Source organism: Sarcophilus harrisii, chromosome 1, assembly GCF_902635505.1.
Source record: "Sarcophilus harrisii chromosome 1, mSarHar1.11, whole genome shotgun sequence".
Taxonomy (NCBI): domain Eukaryota; kingdom Metazoa; phylum Chordata; class Mammalia; order Dasyuromorphia; family Dasyuridae; genus Sarcophilus; species Sarcophilus harrisii.
This window is the reverse complement of record NC_045426.1, coordinates 210,899,255-210,917,934: the sequence shown is the minus strand read 5'-3', so window position 1 is coordinate 210,917,934 and position 18,680 is coordinate 210,899,255. Positions and strand designations below refer to the sequence as shown.

The 18,680-nt window shown below is 32.3% G+C and overlaps 1 protein-coding gene across 11 annotated transcripts in view; it reads right to left on the bottom strand.

Moving 5' to 3' along the window:
- Positions 1–18,680, bottom strand: part of LOC100919846 (solute carrier organic anion transporter family member 4C1-like) — a 176,964-nt gene that overhangs the window by 130,607 nt on the left and 27,677 nt on the right. For all 11 annotated transcript variants that reach the window (XR_004234240.1, XR_004234241.1, XR_004234247.1 and 8 more), the window contains 3 exons: positions 16,554–16,739; positions 13,923–14,019; positions 4,851–4,972 (listed from right to left, as the gene is read on the bottom strand). Coding sequence is in view for 6 of the 11 variants with exons in the window: in XM_031968956.1 (XP_031824816.1) it covers positions 4,851–4,972; positions 13,923–14,019; positions 16,554–16,739 (405 nt within the window). In the remaining 5 variants the exon portion in view is untranslated. The remainder of the gene's footprint in view (positions 1–4,850; positions 4,973–13,922; positions 14,020–16,553; positions 16,740–18,680) is intronic.

Here is an 18,680-nt window from a genome sequence, read left to right as displayed (position 1 = left end):
AACTGTTTGCATTTTTGTTTTTCTTCCCGGGTTATTTTTACCTTCTGAATCCAATTCTTCCTGTGCAACAAGAGAACTGTTCAGTTCTGCACACATATATTGTATCTAGGATATACTGTGCCATATTTAACATGTATAGGACTGCTTGCCATCTGGGGGAGGGGGTGGAGGGAGGGATGGTGCAAAGGATAATGTAAAAAATTACCCAGGCATGGATTCTGTCAATAAAAAGTTATAATTATGAAAATAATAATAATAAGAAGAAGAAATGATCCTTAAAAAAAAAAAGTAAGAGCTAGATTTAGACAGGTTAGAATTTATTAAATCCAATCCATTCATTTTACAAGTAAAAAAAAAAATGAGGTCCTGAGAGTTTAAATGATTTGCCAAGGAAATAAACTCCATCTCAGCTGTCTCAACACAAAAATTTTTAATGAGTTTTGATGAAAATAAAGTCAATAAAAGAAGTCCTTAGCAATGTATGGGTTTGCAGTTAAAATGTTTCTGTCCATGTAAAGCCTAAGAAACTTTTAAACTCTGTAAATATTCAAAAGTATAAGATTCATCTATCATTCAAAAATTTTCTTAGCAGCTTTATATATTATTGAAAAAACTAAAAGTTACCTTGATGAATAACAACAGAGAGAAAATCAAATAAATTGTGGTACATTAGTGTAATAATGGGATACTATAATGACAACAATATAATTTCCAAAGAAAATTGGAAAAGGCTTTATGAAAATACAAAAGAGAAAGAGTAGAAACCAAATGAATGAGGTAGACATTATGAATAAAAAACAATGGAAATAAAAAATTATTCATGGAAAGTGAGAAGAAAAATGGATGAAATATTCAAAAGGAACAAGCAAAATCACATTAACATGCATTGCACAGTAAAAAAAAAAATCCTTGTGTAAAAAACTCAGAGAAAAAAAGAGAGGGAAAGAAAAATAGAATACATTTGAGTTATAAATCAATGAATGGAGAAAATTAAGTGAAATTGTTGTATTAATTCTAACTTCAAAAGATGTAGGGAGGGCCAAAGTAAATGCTATTCTGGATTTATTCTTTCTTCATTATTATAGATTTTTATTTACAAGATATATGCAATGGGTAATTTTTCAGCATTGACAATTAGAGAACCTTGTGTTTCAACTTTTCCCCTCCTTCCCCCCAACCTCTCCCCCAGGTGGCAGGTTGACCAATACATGTTAATTATGTTAAAGTATGTGTTAAATACAATATATGTATACATGTCCATACAGTTATTTTGCTGTACAAAGAGTCAGACTTTGAAATATTATACAATTGTAATGGGCCGAGGCTTGAGTTGATGCACTGAGGTCCCAAGCACATGAGGCTAAATAGTAATTGGACTATACTCTATTAATATACATGCTTGGATAAAGAATGGTCCCCGCCCACTCGCTGTGCAAGTCCTGATGTGTTGTATAGGAAATGACAATTTTGGTGGGTGGAGGCAGAGAGACAGGAAGCGAGGTTGGGAGAGATTGGGCCTGGGTTCTACTTTGGTGGTGCTGGTCTCGTGGCTTTTAGTCTAGCTAGCTTCTTGACACAGCTGCACACATTGCTATTGCCCATTCTCTTCCACCTCTGATCTTTCTTCACTGAGAATAAAGATTGATGATTTTCCCCTAACCTGAATTCCTGACTCCAGCTGATTTTAAAAAACGCAGTTATCACATATAATTAACCTGTGAAGGGAATAAAAAGTGCAGGCAGACAAAAATAGAGGGTTTGGGAATTCTATTTAGTGGTTCATACTCATTTCCCAGAGTTCTTTCGCTGGGTGTAGCTGGTTCAATTCATTACTGCTCTATTGGAACTGATTGGTTCATCACATTGTTGAAGAGGGCTATATTATTCTGGATTTATTCTGATGAAGAAGGATATTTCTGCTTTCAAGGAACTTACCTTCTATAAGGGAAGACTATACATACACGTGTGTGTTAGTATATATGTGTATACATTTATGTATGTATGTATAGATATGTAAATGTAGAATATATACAAAGAAATAAAAGGCAAAGTGGTAGAAATACAAAATGATTAGCAGAAACAGGAAAGATTTTATATAGAAGGTAGCACTTGACCAGAATTTTGAAGGAAGTTATGGATTACAAGAGCCAGAATTAACAAAGGAGAACATTCTAGGTCTAGTGAACAGACAGGACAAAAACAAATAGTTGGCAGAAAGAATATCACAATGAGCAACAACAAAGCTAGTTTGGTTAGATTACAATCCAGCTGCAAGAGACCAAATAATGGGAAAGTTAAAAGTGTCTCAGCTTTAATAAAGCCCAGAATAAATTGGGACTAATTAGGAAAATTAGTAAAAAAAATGTTTTTCATTTATCTCATAGTCAATGAACAGATAGTAATGGATGATAAGGGAGAAAACAAAATTATTCAACTCTTGTTTTATTTGTTGCCTCTGTCAAGGAAAATGATTTTAGAACAGAAGAAAATTAGCTAATAATTAGAGTTGAAATCAAAGATCAAGTATAGTATTGATTTTAAATCCTGGCAGAATTCTAGAATGTAAGAAATAGTTAACAAAACTCCTAAAAAGAAGGTAATGAGCACAGAGAACCAGCATGGCTTCATCAAGAATATATCATGTCCAGCAGTATTTCTACTGGGCTTATATCCCAAAGAAATCTTAAAGAAGGGAAGGGATCTGTATGTGCACGAATGTTTGTGGCAGGTCTCTTTGTAGTGGCCAGAAACTGGAAACTGAGTAGATGCCCATCAATTGGAGAATGGCTGAATAAATTGTGGTATATGAATGTTATGGAATATTATTGTTCTGTAAGAAATGACCAGCAGGATGATTTCAGAAAGGCCTGGAGAGACTTACATGAACTGATGCTGAGTGAAATGAGCAGGACCAGGAGATCATTATATACTTTCAACAACAATACTATATGATGATCAATTCTGATGGATGTGGCCATCTCCAGCAATGAGATGAACCAAATCAGTTCCAATGGAGCAGTAATGAACTGACCCAGCTATACCCAGCGAAAGAACTCTGGGATGTGACTAAGAACCATTACATTGAATTCCCAATCCCTATATTTTTGTCCGCCTGCATTTTTTAGTCTTCTTTTCTCCTAGGAAATTTGCAGTAATATTCATGACAGATTTAGTTAGCTATATTTATTGCATTTCCTTAATGTACCAGTGTTGTTTCCTGTCAAGAAAGAAAAAGAGATCAAATTGTCATATTCTTTTTTTTTTTTTTATTATAGCTTTTTATTTCCATCCTCCCTGATGTTCTCTGTTAGGCACATAACAATGTTCTGTTTTGTTTTGTTTTTTAATTTTCCTTCTCCATCTTTCTTTTTCTATTTTGTTTTTCTTAATAAGACTTTTATTTGTTCAATAAAATAAAAAATTTTAAAAAACCAGAAATGCATGAAAAGATTGATTGCAATAAAACTTTGAAAAGTTTTGAATGCCAGCTTGAGAAGTTGCATTTTAATCTAAATGAAATAAGGAACTCACAGAAAACTTTGAGGTAGAAGAGTGACATATATTATTTTGATAATTGTGTGAGAATGTATTAGAGAAAGGAAAGTTTAGAAGTTGAAAACCCAGTGAAAAGAACTCTCCCAATAGTATATGTAAAAGACAATGAAGGCCTTAATTTGGAAAAATGGGGATAGATGCCAGTAATGTTATAGAGAGATTTGGAAGTTCAGTAGTTCTCAGGAGTTAGAGTCAGGGAAAAGACTAAAACATGACTGATTATAGCTGTAACACACCTGTAACTAACCTCAGGTAACCTCAGAAAGAATGAAGCAGGTTTTTAAAAAGGCACATTTCAGGAAAAGATAAGTTGCTTTGGATTTATTGAGTTTGAGGTATAGATGGATAATAGGTAGAAAAAAATTTAAAAATCCATTGCTGTGGCAGAGGAATTAAACAAACTAGGAAAATTTAGGAACATTAATATAAAGCCAGATATCACCCCCCAAAAATTGATGATTTTACTACTCAGTCCCTTTAAAGAATTATAGATTAATCATGCAAAAAAAAAAATACTTCCAGATATCTGCTATATGAACATTTCCCCCAAAACGTATTATTATTATGTTTTAGGCCAATAGGACTTATTTTGTTCTAAAAGAAGTAAAGTCAAATTATTGGGATTAATTAATTAATCTAAATTATAGATTTAGTTATTAATCTTTAAATATTAATTAATATTTCAATTATTCTAAATTAATTAATTACATTAATCTAATCACATTCTACATTGATTTTAGATTTATTAATCTAAATATTATTCATTATTAATCAAAAATATGATGGAAATGATAACTATTATTTTACTGAACATATGTACTATGCAATGAGATTGTTTATTTGAATTACAAAATGATAATATATTGCAATTTAGCACACTTAAATCACTTGCACATTTTATTTTATCTTATCTACAGAGCCATCCTATGAATGCAAAATAAATTATTTTTTAATAATCCAAAGTATTTTTCTTTTTTTGCAGAGGCAAGTGGGGTTAAGTGACTTGCCCAGGTCACACAGCTAGGAAGTGTTAAGTGTCTTTTAAACTCAGGTCCCTCTCCTCTAACTTCAGCGCTGGTGTTCTATCCATCACACCACCTAGCTGCCCCATTCAAAGTATTTTTATATTAATTGCTAATTGAAATGGATTATTATTATATTAATACTTCTACCCTCTAGGAAAAAAAAGCAACAAGTCTAATGAAAAATAAATATACTAATCAAGCAAATCCTAGATTTCATTGCCTACTCTAAGGATGAGGTTTATTTTTTAAAATTATCTTTTTAATATTTACCTGGTAAATGCTTTGGAAAGCAAGAAAAAGGTATAATCAGAGACCATCCTAGAAAGCAAGAAATAAGAAACCCCATCCACCATGCACCCAGCCAGCGTGGATCATCTTCAGTGATGTCAATGCTAAAATGAGAAAACAAAAAGATTCAAATCTAGTTTCTTATTACAAACACATAGAGAAATACTTTGCTACTTTGATACTGAGTGGCAGATACCATATTCTCTATTATCTTTTTATCTCCCTAGTATCTAGGGAATTCTTCATAGGCTGTAGTAACTGCTTAATAAATAACTACTGAATGGATGATTCAATAGATAGAAATTCCTTCTGAGGCAGAATAGCACCAATTAATCAATCAATAAACATATATTGAGGACCTACTGGGTACTACTGAAACAACAAACTGAAACAATCTCAGCCCTTGAGAAACTTATCCTTGTTTTATAAAGTAGATACATTCATAGTTTATGTAACATTTTGTTATAGAAATCACTAGTTTGTATTCTAACCACCAAAATAAAGGTCTGTCTTTTTTTGTCCCTAATGCAGCCACTTCTTTAAAACACAGAACAGTACTGGAAATTAAATGGACGCCCATCAGTTGGGAAATGGCTGAATAAGTTATGATATGAATGTAATGGAATATTACTGTTCTATAAGAAAGGACAAGTAAGTCGATTTCAGAAAAGTCTGGAAAGACTTATATTAACTAATGCTAAGTGAAGTGAGCAGAACCAAGAAAATATTGTACACAGTAAGTACAAGATTATATGATGATCAACTGTGATAGACTTGGCTCTTTTCAACAATGAGGTGATTCAAGGCAATTCTAATAGACTTGTGATAGAAAGTGCTATTTGAATCCAGAACTATGGAGACTGAATGTGGATCAAAATAGTATTTTCACCTTTTTTGGTTGTTGTTGGCTGCTTGGTTTTTTCTTTCTCGTGTTTTTTTTTTTTCTCTTTTGATATGATTTTTTTCTTGTGCAGCATGATGAATATGGAAATATGTTTAGAAGAATTGCATATGTTTAACTTGTATCATATTGCTTGCTATCTAGGACAGCAGAGAGGGAGGAAGAGAGAAAAAAAAAACTTTGGAATACAAGGTTTTACAAAGGTGAAAGTTGAAAATTATCTTTGCATGTATTTGTAAAAATAAAATACTATTAAAAAGAAAGAAGAGTGTGTCTGTTTGTGTTTGTGTTTGTGTGTGTGTGTGTGTTGTGTGTGTGTGTGTGTTGTGTGTGTGTGTGTGTGTGTGTGTATCATTAGACCAAATAAAACCAAATCACACCAGTATTCAAACTGTGGTAGCTTTCATAGAAAGCCGTATGACCACAAAAATATTAAAATATCTAAATATATAATCAGTTCATGGAACCTGGAGATTATTTTGTTAAGGAACTCTTATAATGTGTATATTCAATTACTAAATCATTCTTCTCAACATCTGAACATGATACAGAGTTAAGATCTTTATCTTTCTAGCAAAACGACTGCAAAAAATGCCCTAAAAAAAGAAATGTGGCATATAAATCATCCTGCATCCCTTTCCAGTACTGAGTACTTTTATGTTTTGATGAGCACTTTTGGAATTCAAATGGGTTTCTATGGGTTTGTATGAAGGAGTTGGAATATTTTATATGGGAAGCAATGCAGAGAGGATTTACAAGGAAAGAGGAAATACTCATCAAAATCTGTCCAAATTAATATAAAGGGCCTAAACATAACATTCTCTTTAGGTCTTTTAAATCTAAAAATGAACAAAAGACATATTGTTCTCCCATAATTTGGGTTAAAAAAATAAATGCATTGGATATTGGTCCCAAGCAACAGATGTGAAACACACTTCCTTCATCTCAGAAGAGAGAGTACTATATAACATCAAATGACATCAAAATGTTAGTTGTTTTAGCTTAAATCTTTTTCTTTGTTATAATAGAGGGTTCAACTGGGAATAATCCTAACATCAGGATTATGAATGTGATATAAAAATAAATTTTAAAAAGTTAAGGCTGTTAGTGGATAAAAATTCATTATGAATCAGTATCTCAGACCTCAAAAAGTTAATGCTATGCAGAAGTATCTGTATAAAAATAAAGTTGACAATTTCTCTGAACACAACACTGCCCTGCTCAGACCACATCTGGAACAGTCTCTATTCAGGCCTGAAGATCAAACTTTTAGGAAAATGACTAGATGAAATTTTTCCAAAGGAAATTTACCAATACAGTGAAAAAAGTCTGGAGAACATTCCACAGATAGACTGATGGAAGACTTTGAGGGACCTAATAGCTAGAAAATGGCTTAAGTTTGTTCTGCTTGTTATTATTACCATTTAGAATTAGAATTAGAAGCAATGGATGGAGGCTATAGGGAAGATGAAAGGGAAAACTTCCTTTAAATTTCAATATGGAATTTACTCATGCAGGAGCAAAAGAGGAGGACTTTGTCCTGGGAAATGCCCATGTAAGCCACTCTAGAGGAGTTAGTTTAAAGGCAACAAAGGGATACTGTTGATGTTTTTGTCCTTAAAACTGATCAATGTTCTATAGATTCAAAGGAATCAAGTTGGAGGAGAGAGGGAATAAAATAGTACTGCTTTTGTGATAGTGAGGCAGAATCGCTGCAATGGTGTTAGGTTGCTGGGTGTTTTCATTTTTTCATGTGTTTCTGTGTATAACACACATTTCAAAGCCTATCCCAGCAAAGTATCAAAAACATATATATCCCATGTTGTTCATGTCTGGGGCCCTAGTGACAAGCTTCCTGAGGTTTAGGAATTGATACCTATCATATGATTTCAAGATCCACCTATGATAATTATATGTCTTGAGCTCAGCATAACATAAGTACTTCCTAAAGTTAAATTGCTTTTTCTTTTCACCCAGTAAAAGTATAAACCACATATTTTTGAGTAAATTCATGAAGGTATGACCTAAGTAGAGATTAAATTTCCATAAGTAATAGTGATATTACTGCCCATCCAAAAATGGTTGATCCAGTGGTACAGCAATCTAGAGAAAGTTTCAGAAAAAGTTTTTTTTAAAAGTAGGAAGAGATAAAACTAAGAGAAAATGGGACAAAGGGTGGAGGGAATTTCTCATATAACTGCAGTCTACAAGTATAAGTATATACAAATGTAGATGTAGTAAGTAGAATGGACATCATATACATATCATTCATTTAAACTGCTCAAAGGGAAAAAGAATACACATTCACAAATATGTACAGAGGTATCTAAACAGTGTTCTAGAAAAAGTGCTGGATTTGCAATCACTTAACTTTTAGTCAGTCAATAAAAATTTATTAGACATTTACTGTGTAGAATTCATTAGAAACAAAAGTAGTAGTAATCATTGATTTCAGAAAGTCAAAGAAAAAAGATTCAAGAGAAATCTTTATTCTTTGTATGTACACTTAACTGTAGCCTGCTTGGGAACAGAAGGGAGGAGGAAAGGGGGAAAGGGGGAAAAGGAACAAAGTAAAAATGTACAGCAGAAAACAAAAGAAAACCTACTGGGAAGTAAAGAAAAGATGGACAGTTCTGAATATAATGTTTTCTATATGTTATTATTATGTATGTTTTCTTGAAATAGAAATTGTCTTACATATTTGAATCCTCTCTTATATTCTTCTATGCATATGGCAATTTTTCCCCCTAATTTATACTGAAGTTTTAATTAAGTAAATACATTTTTAAAAAGTGGACTATGCATCAGGCACTATGACTTGTTGGAGATACAAAGAGCAAAAGAGAGATCCTGCTCTCAAGAAACTCATAATCTAATGGGAGAATCAGCATGTAAATAAGCAATGTACCTCCAAAAAAAGCTTTATGCAGGGGGACAAATTGGAACTAATCATAGGAATAGAGGGTGGAGCTAAGATGGCAGAGAATAGACAGAACATTGTCTGAGCTCTTCCTGCCTTCCCTTAAAATCAACACTTGATCAAGCCTGAATGATTGTGGAATGACTGAACCCACCAACATTCAAAGTGTAATAAAGTTTCCACTTTAAGATATCCTGGCAGAACTTCAGAAAAGGTCTGTTTTAATTGGGCATGGGGGAATGCAGCCCAGGTAGCACATAGGAGGACCAACAGGAAGGCTCAGTGCACCGAGGCCTGGCACAGAGAGCTTAGCAGGAGGATTTCAGCCAAAAGACAACAGTGGTGGTTACTTCTGGTTCAGAAGGCCAGGTCAGCAGTGAGACCTCCAGAGCGACCAGAGAAGACAACCTGTGAGTCCCTAAACTCCAGTATAACAGGAAGGGCTCGACTAAGATACTCAGCATATTGGGGAAGCCTGCAGCACTGGAATTAAGACAATCAATGAAAAGTTCCTAACCCCTTGCATAGGAAACTTGAGAAAATTTCCCTTATTCCCTAAAAATAGACCACAACCTTTAAAAATGAGCAAAAAAAAGCAAAAAAAAAGCTCTGACCATAGCGCTCTATGGAGACAGAGAAGACCAGAACACAAACCATGAAGACAGCAAAGGCAGAGCGTCTACAAATGAAGCTTCAAAGAGGAATATGAACTGGTCCGCAGTTCAAAAAGTTCTCTTGGAAGAGCTCAAAAAGGAGTATAAGAGAGAGACAGAAGAAAAATGGGCAAAAGAAATGAGAATTATGTGGGAGAGCTATTAAAATTTGAGGGAAATGCCAACACCTTGGAAAAGGAAATACAGAAATTGAAGAAAATATACTTAAAAAAAATTGATGAAATGGAAAAAATATATCCTGAAGAAAAATACTTCCTTACAAACAGAACTGGTAAAATGGGGGGGGGGGGGAATGCACTGAACAAAACTACTCCTGTAAAAGTACAATTGGCCAAATGTAAAAGGAAGTTAAAAAAAAAAAAGCTAACTGAAGAAAATATTTCACTACAAATTATCATAATACTAATAGAAGTGAATGATTGAATGAAAAACCAAGGATCAGTCAAACAAAATAAAAAAAAAAAAAAAGAAGAAAATGTAAAATACCTTATTTAAAAAACAATTGATGGACATTTAATGAAATAGGGAATTTTCAATCATTTCTGATGAAAAGCTCAGAGCTGAACAGAAAATCTGATCTCCAAATACAAGACTCAAGAGACGCATAAAAAGCTAAGTGGAAGGTAAAAAATGTTTTTAAAGATTAATATGTTTATATTCCTATATGGAAAGAAGATATGTGTACTTCTTGAGAACTGTATTTTTGTTAGAGAAGTTAGAAGGGGTATACTTAGAAGGTGTAGTTTTAAGATGTGATGATATAAAAAAGAAGTTAATGTGGGAAAGAGGATTGACTGGAAGAAGAGGAAAGGGAAAGTAAAATGGGGTATAAATTACACCACATGAAGAGGCATAAATGACCTATTATATAGTTGAGGGAAAGAAGAAAGGGGCATTGTTTGAATCTTAATCTCATAAAACTTGACTCAAAGAGGGAATAACATATATACACGGTTTGGTATAGAAACTTGTCTGATCCTATAGGATAGTAGAAGGGGAAAGGAAAAGGGAGGTCTAATGGAAGGAACAGAAGTAAAAGAGGAAATAAATAAGAAAGGGGAGAGCTGAAAAAAGGAGGGCAAAATTGAAGAAGGTGGTGGTCATAAGCAAGACACTGGCGATGAAGGAAAGGGTGAAAAGAAAGAAAAAAGTATGACTTGGGAAAAACAGAATGGTGGAAAATACAGAATTGGTAATCTTAACTGTAAATGTGATTAAGATGAACTCTCCCATAAATCGAAGTGGATATCAGAGTGGATTAAAAGCCAGAATTCTACAATATGTTGTTTACAAGAAACACATTTGAAGCAGAGAAATACATACAGAGTAAAGGTAAAAGACTGGAGCACCATCTATTATGCTTCAGCTGAAGTTAAAAAAAAAAAAAAAAAAAAAAAAAAAAAAAGGTTGCGATCCTGATCTTAATCAAGCAAAAACAAAAATAGATTTAATTAAAAGAGATAAAGAAGGAAACTATATCTTACTAAAGGGTATCATGGATAATGAAGAAATATAAATATTAAACATATATGCACCAAGTGGTAGAGCATCCAAATTCTTATAGGAGAAGTTAACTAAGGTTAAAAGGAAATAGACAGCAAAACTATACTAGTGGAAGATCTCAATTTCCCTCTTTCAGAACTAGATAAATCTAACCACAAAATAAACAAGAAGTAAATAAAGGAGATGAATAGAATTTTAGAAAAGTTAGGTATGATAGAGCTTTAAAGAAAACTAAATGGGGATAGAAAGGAATATACCTCTTTCTCAGAAGCATCTACATACATCTATATAAAAATTTTATATCACTAGATGCTTACATGAATAATATAGAAAGAGAAGATCAATGAATTGGGCATCCAACTAAAAAAACTAGAAAAAGAACAAATTAAAAAATTCCCAATTTAATGCCAAATTAGAAATTCTGAAGATCAAAAGAGAGATTAATAAAACTGAGTAAGAGAACTTGAGTTAATAAACAAAACTAAGAGTTGATTTTATAAAAAATCCAACAAAATAGGTAAACCCTTTCTTAATTTAATTAGAAAAAGGAAAGAAAACCAAATTATTACTATCAAAAATTAAAAGGGTGAACTTACCACCAATGAAGAGGAATTTAAAGCAATAATTAGAAGCTACTTTGCACAACTATATGGCAATAAGTCTGATAAGCTAAGTGAAATAGATTAATACTTATAAAGTAAAGATTGCCCAGATTAACACTTTGATTGAAGACTGAAGCAGACAACTTCATCTTTATTTTCTATTTGTTTGTATTTTCTTTTGCAATATGACTAATACTGAAATATATTTTACATAATTTCCTATGTGTAATTCATATCAAGTTGCTTGCCTTCCCAAGGAGTAGGATGGGGCTGGAGAGTGGGAAAGAATTTAGAACTCAAAATATTAAAAATGTCTAATTTGATAGGTTAATTATATTAGTATTATCCTTATCTCCTCACTATCCCTCACGCTACATATCTGAAAAGTTATCAGTTTGCTATTTCTACTCCAGTAATATTCTAGAATCTGATTCCCTTTTTCTCAATTCTCACAAATACCACCTTAATTCATCTTCTCACTTGCTGAGATTATTGCAGTATCCTCTTAATTTCTCTCCCTGCTTTAGATCGGACTGCAGAACAGTTACTGTGATTCCCTTACTCAATCAACTCTACTGATTTAGTTTTGTTATTATTCTGACTCCTCTTGTATTGTGACCCCATTTGGAGTTTTCTTGTCAGAGATAATGAAATGGTTTGCCTTTTTTTTTCCCCAGCTCATTTTATAGATGATACTACATAGGTAGTGAGTGCCTGGGGCCAGATTTTAATTTAATTCCAATTCAAAAAGATGAGTTTTCCCAACTTCAGGGAGGACACTCTACTCTCTGCATCACCCAGCTGCTTCTAGGGATTTAGGGTTGCTTCTAGCCTGAAATATGAAAGCTCTTTTTAGTTTTAAAAATATTATACAGCCTAGCCTCAATTTAAGTTTTAAGCCTCACTGGACATTGCTTTGTCTTTTTTATACCTAGAACCTTGTTTGTACTTCACCCAGTGAGTGGATCATCTCCTCCTAACTGTCTTTGTATTAAACATCCAAAATGGCATATCTGGAATGTACTTCCTCTTCTATGTGGAATCCTTCTATTGCTTTGAGATACAGTTTAGGAACCATCTTCTGTGTAAAACTTTTATTGATTGCTCTAATTTCTAGTGCTATCTCTCCTAAACTGTCCTATATTTAATGGTTTTATACATATTTTTTAGGTTTATGTTTATATTGTAGATGTTTTTATATGTCTGACTCTACCATTAGAATGCAAATTATATGCATGGGTAATTTTACAGCATTGACAATTGCCAAATTTTTTGTTCCTATTTTTCCTCTCCTTCCCCCCATCCCCTCCCCCAGATGGCAGATTGACCAATACAAGCATCATCTTTCAATAAAAGGGAAAGTGAATATCATTAGGGGATAAGTAACATTCTGTCAGAACCAAGAGATAAAGGAAGTATTTATAGAAAAGTTAAAGAATGTAAGCAAAATTGCTTATAATAGAATAAGTATTAAAGAACAAATAATAAAAGGAACTAGCAGAAGAATGATCACCAGCAAAACAGACATGGGAAAGGCAGGCCAGAGTGAAAGCTAATGAAATATTTTTGCTATTAGACTATCTAATGTTCTAGCAATGAATCTATACTACTCATGTTGTGGTTGGCTAACAAGATTATGGGATCCAAAGAATACAGTCTGAAGATATGGAAAATCTAACCTCTTAATGTTTCATTTATAAGAATGTGCCATCCTAGGGATTGAGGCATTGTTCAGTGGCTTAGGGCAGGGTTAACTTGTTTATATCTGTTGGAGAATAGTTTCTATTTTAGGTCATACTAGCATTTATCAGGAGTATTATATACATATATATGTATATGTGTGTGTATATATATATATATTTATATATATTTAAACTACAACACTACCAATGAAAATGAGTCACAGATATCAGATTTTTTTTTTTTTGTCTATGGCAAAGCAATCAGAAAATCTATCTTATAATAAATGATGAAAGAATAAGAATATCAATCATCCTGGACATTTATTCAAGGTACTGTATTAATGATTTTATTGACTTCTGGGTTATAAATTGGAAAAGTAAAGTAAGTATATAGAAACTCTATCTGTAGATGATGCTTTTCCATAAAAAATGAATTTTAAAAAAATCTTCAAATTGCTATGGTACTTATCTCACTTAAAAAGACATTGTATACCTTTTATAACATAGCACTGATAAAATGAATGACAGCATTAAATTCTTATTTTGTAGTATATTAAAAATACTTTACAATTTTCACCACATATAATTACATTAATATAATTACATACAATGAGAACATACAACTTCATTTGTACAAATATTCTTTCTACATAATTATAAATCTTAAAAATAGAACATCCATTTTAAGAAATACAAATAAAGTGCAGCATGTTTAAGCAACATTTCACCTAATTAAAGGTGAAAGAAAATACAGAAAAAAATAATGACTTACTTTCCATTCATATCGGAATCAATATAGATGGTTAGAAGTTGTCCTCCTAATACATAGCCAATAGCAGGGCCAAGGACAGACATAGCATAGCCAATTCCTAGAAAATATATTTTAAACATCAATACATACTATAATCTTAAAATGTTAAGCTTAGTACTGATTAATAACTGCCTAATGTGACTTTTAGAAAAAAATGATACAAATAAACATGGGGGTCATTTAAATACTCCTGAGATTAAGAATAGAAAGTAATATAATTTTTCTTACATGTAGATATTATATGATAGAAAATACTTAACTTGTGTTAAGGGTTTCCCTAAACTTGTGATTTTGAGTTGCCATATTTTCTAGAAACAATGGACCCAGATTATGGAAGAGGTCCTGAAACATGTGAAGGATGAAGCTCCCCTGAACCACGGGGCTCCTTAATATAGGGAGTTCCCACAGCACGCACCTTTCTCTTATAATAAATTCAGTGGCAAATAATTGTTTCATGGACTTGTGGTTTTGGTTTTAAAGCATATAAAAAATTCATTATCCAATCTATAAAAATTAGCATGATTTAACATATAAAATTAAATATTACTGATTTCATTAAAAAGGTAAATATTTTTACCTTTTGTGAAGATGTTATTTTTACTATCTTCATATGTAAAACTATTTTCTTTAAATTTAAGCTACAATTGAAATCAAAACCTGTACTTGTTTCTGAAGAGTATAATTTATTTAAATTGATTTTGTTTTAAAAATATTAGCTTTTTAATATCATCTCCATTTCCAATATTTCCTCCACTCCTTCTCAGTAATTATTTTTAATAAAGAATTGAAAATTCTTTAAAAGAATTTAAAAAGAATAAAAACTTTAGTAAAATCAATCAATATAATTAAATGAATATGAAATGAAATTGACAGTACCATGCAGTTATTACATATCAGCTATCACTCACGTCTATAAATAAAGGATTACTTTCTCAATTCTTCCCTATAGCAAAGGTTGATGTTTATAGTTTCACACTATCTAATTTTGCTATTAATTAAAGCTAATATAATTAGAAAAAGAGTATTGTAATAATTCTTTGTATTATAATAAATAATTATTAATAAACAATGATTTGGGAGATCCAGAGTTCTCCCTTTTTCTAAAATTGTCGTTTCCAAGCTCTGCCTCTGAGGGGCAGGAGGGATGATGGATTAACATTCTCCTCTATCTGAATATTGTTAACCCATTCAATCTTACTAGGAATTTAATCTAAGGTAAATCTCTCACCCTACTCTCTTCTACTTAGGCTTGGGCAGACAATTCTTTCTCTAGATTTTCCCTAAATTAGGGATGATTTGGAAGTAAATGACAGGTTCGAAATTACATACTCTAACCCTTCATTGGAACAGGTCCAACTACCACTGTAACATTCATTCTCTATTATTATTTCTTTACCAATTAGATTGGACTGCTATCCACTCTTCCAAGGGTATATAAACTGTGAGCCTACCACCATGGCTTGTCTTTCGCATTTCAAAGTGTCACTGATCCCTTTATTAATAAGAAATTATTATTGTCTCTGAAACTGTTTAAAATCTCAATAAACCTTATAAAATGAATTTTGACTTATCTGCTACTTGACTAATTCACATCACAATTTGATTAGTGGCATCAATAGTAAAGACTTTATTTTTGTAACAGAACTAAATAATTTAAATAAAGAAAATTATACTTCAAATGCTCTCCTTAAAATAATAATAAATTTGCAACAACTTTACATAGCCAAATCTATTGGGATCAGATTTAATCTGGATAGAAAAGAATATCAAGGAAATCAATCTTGGGTTAGAAAAAATAACATTACTTCGGCTTATACAAGTACAATGTGTTCTTACATGTTCTCACTGAGGCTTACCAATTTTAAAGCCTGATGTTATTTTACCTCTCTGTTCTCCTTCTGATCAATATAAGGTAAACAGTAATTAATTGAAAGAGACGTTTTGTACAACTAATCCAAACAATACAACACAAGAGTCTGATTAGATCTTTAAAGATCCTGTTATTAAAATTAAGAAAAAAATTAGAAAAAAAAGGATACACACAAAACAACTTGAGGAAACCTTTTGTTTACCGTATATTTTAGCAGCCTTTAGAAGTTCTGCTCGGGACAGCTAGGTGATGCAGTGGATAGAGCACAGGCCTGAAGTCAAGAGAACCTGAGTTCAAATTTGGCCTCAGATGCTCAACATTTCCTAGCTTTGTGACCCTGGGCAAGTCACTTAACCCCAATTGCCTCAGGGGGAAAAAAAGTTCTACTCAGGGGCCACACCTCATATAGCTTCCAAAATGTTAGTAGCCCAAAGTCTTCAAATACAACTGAATTCATATCAGCATAGCTACAACCACTTACCACAATCAAATCCAAGATTTGCAAAGCTCAGGTCCTAAAAGTGACCATAAGAATTAATTTTTCAAGTCGGAAACAAATAGGCAAATCAATACATCAAAATAATTTGTTCATTCCATAGAGAATGTCTTCAACATTAGGATAGGTAAATATTAATTTAAATTGATTTAAATGATTATTTTCAAGTATAGAAAATTTCAATAAGAAGTCAATATAGCTAAAGTATAATAGTAAAAGAACTCACCTATATAAAGAGATGACAAATGTGTGGGAACACTGTCATCAATAAAGGCTGTTCCCAAAGTATAGAGAGGTGTTCCTCCAACTCCTAACATCATCTGTCCAAGTATGAAGACATATAGGTAGATTGAAAGTGAAGATGTTATGTTGCGTTGGCAAAAGTTAGGGATTCTTGTTTGTGGGCAGGTATCTTTAAAAAAATACAAAACCAATTATTTTTGCTAGTCATTTAAAAATTAAATGTACTACATATGTTTTTTTTTATCAAACATTAAAATATTATTTAATTATTTCTTAATTATCATTTCTGGCATCATAATTTAGGTAGTTTGAACTTAAAGTATTTACTCTACAATGTTTAAACAAAATGCCATAATTTTTTAAAATTAACTTCTGCTACTATAAAATATCTTGAGTCTTAGTATGACCTCAGTTTTTTTAAAATTTTGATTTTATTTTAAAAAATAGAATAGAAAAAAGAAAAACAGAAAAGGAAAACAAAACAGAACACTGTAATGTGCCCAGCAGAACACCAGGGAAGATTCAAAATATATAACAATAAATTACCAGTTCAAGAAAGGCTACATAATAGTTGAAGAAATTATGAGTGTCCATTTTTTCTTTGCTTCTTTGTAAGTTGTTCTTTTATTCTCTGCTGTGCAGCTTTTTTTACTTTATAACTTCCCCCCCCCTTTCATCTCCCCTTCCCAGTTCCCTCAGATTATAATTAAAGAATATATTTAGATACACACAAACCCACCCCGCCATATGCACACACACATACGTATACATTCACACCCACCCACAGACCTATTCTCTCTCTCTCTCTCTCTTTCCCTCTCTCTCTCTCTCTCTCACACCCACACACACACACGAGCAACAATGCATACCTATTTACATAAACTCAGACAGACATATATACATATAGGCATTTATCCACATGTAAACATGCATCTAAGACAATATTAGTGTGGCTGACATATAGGGTAGATTTCTCTCTTGATTGAACTTCTAAGTTTGACTTTGTCTAAGATCAATGATTACTAGTCATTCTTTTTGTTTTTCTAATAATTCTACTAGTGATCTTTGTAATGTGTAGAATTACATGTTTGTGTAGAAATATCTTTTCTTTCTTATCCTACTAACTCTTCTGCTTTAAATTAAATTAATTAAAACTTGCCTTGCTATTACTTAACCTCCCCCTTCCCTACACGGATCCCTCCATTGTCTTTCCCTCAACTTTGCTTCTCTCATCCCTCTTGTGTTTTTTATACATTTTGGAAGATGCTATACCTTTCATGATGTGTATGTAATGTTGCCAATGTAACCCATTCATGATATGAGTAGTTTTTCAGAACCACTAGCCCTCCCTCCACCCTAATGCCTTTATGTATAGTTTTCCTCTTCTTCTTCCATGTAAAAAACATAAACTATTTGTCTATATTAAGTTTTTTAAAATTGATTTTTGGGGGGCAACTAGGTGGTGCAGTGGATAGAGCACAAGTCCTAAAGTCAAGAGGACCTGAATTCAAATCTTGCTTCAGATACTTAACACTTCCTACCCTGTGACCCTGGGCAAGTCACAATCCCAATTGCCTCAGCCCCCCCCCCCCCAAAAAAAAAGATCTTTGATATTGGCTCTTATAGCTTAAATTTTCTATTAAGTTTGACTTGGTTTGAAACAAAGTCCTGAAAATCTGCAATTACATTAAATGTCCATTTTTTAAATTGAATATTATGGATAAATTTTGCTGGATGTGATATTTTTGGCCACAGGCCTAATTCTTTTGATTGCTGCTATATATCCTAAGACCTACAGTCTTTTACTATGGCTGCTAAGTCCTGTATAATTGTAGCTCCAGAATATTTAAATTTTTTTTCTTGCTTCTGGCAAAATTTTCTATTTGATCTGTAGGGGTTCAAATTTTGGCAAGAATTCCTACATGTTTTCCACAAAATCTCTTTAAAGTGGTGATTGGTGGATTTTTTTTTTCTATTTTTCCTTTTCTCACATGTTATATCAATTCAGGACAATTTTCTTAGATTATTTCTTGCATTGTGTCAAAGTTCTTTTTTTGTCTCAGTTTTCAGGTAATTCAATTATTCTTATATTTTCTCTTCTTGATCTATT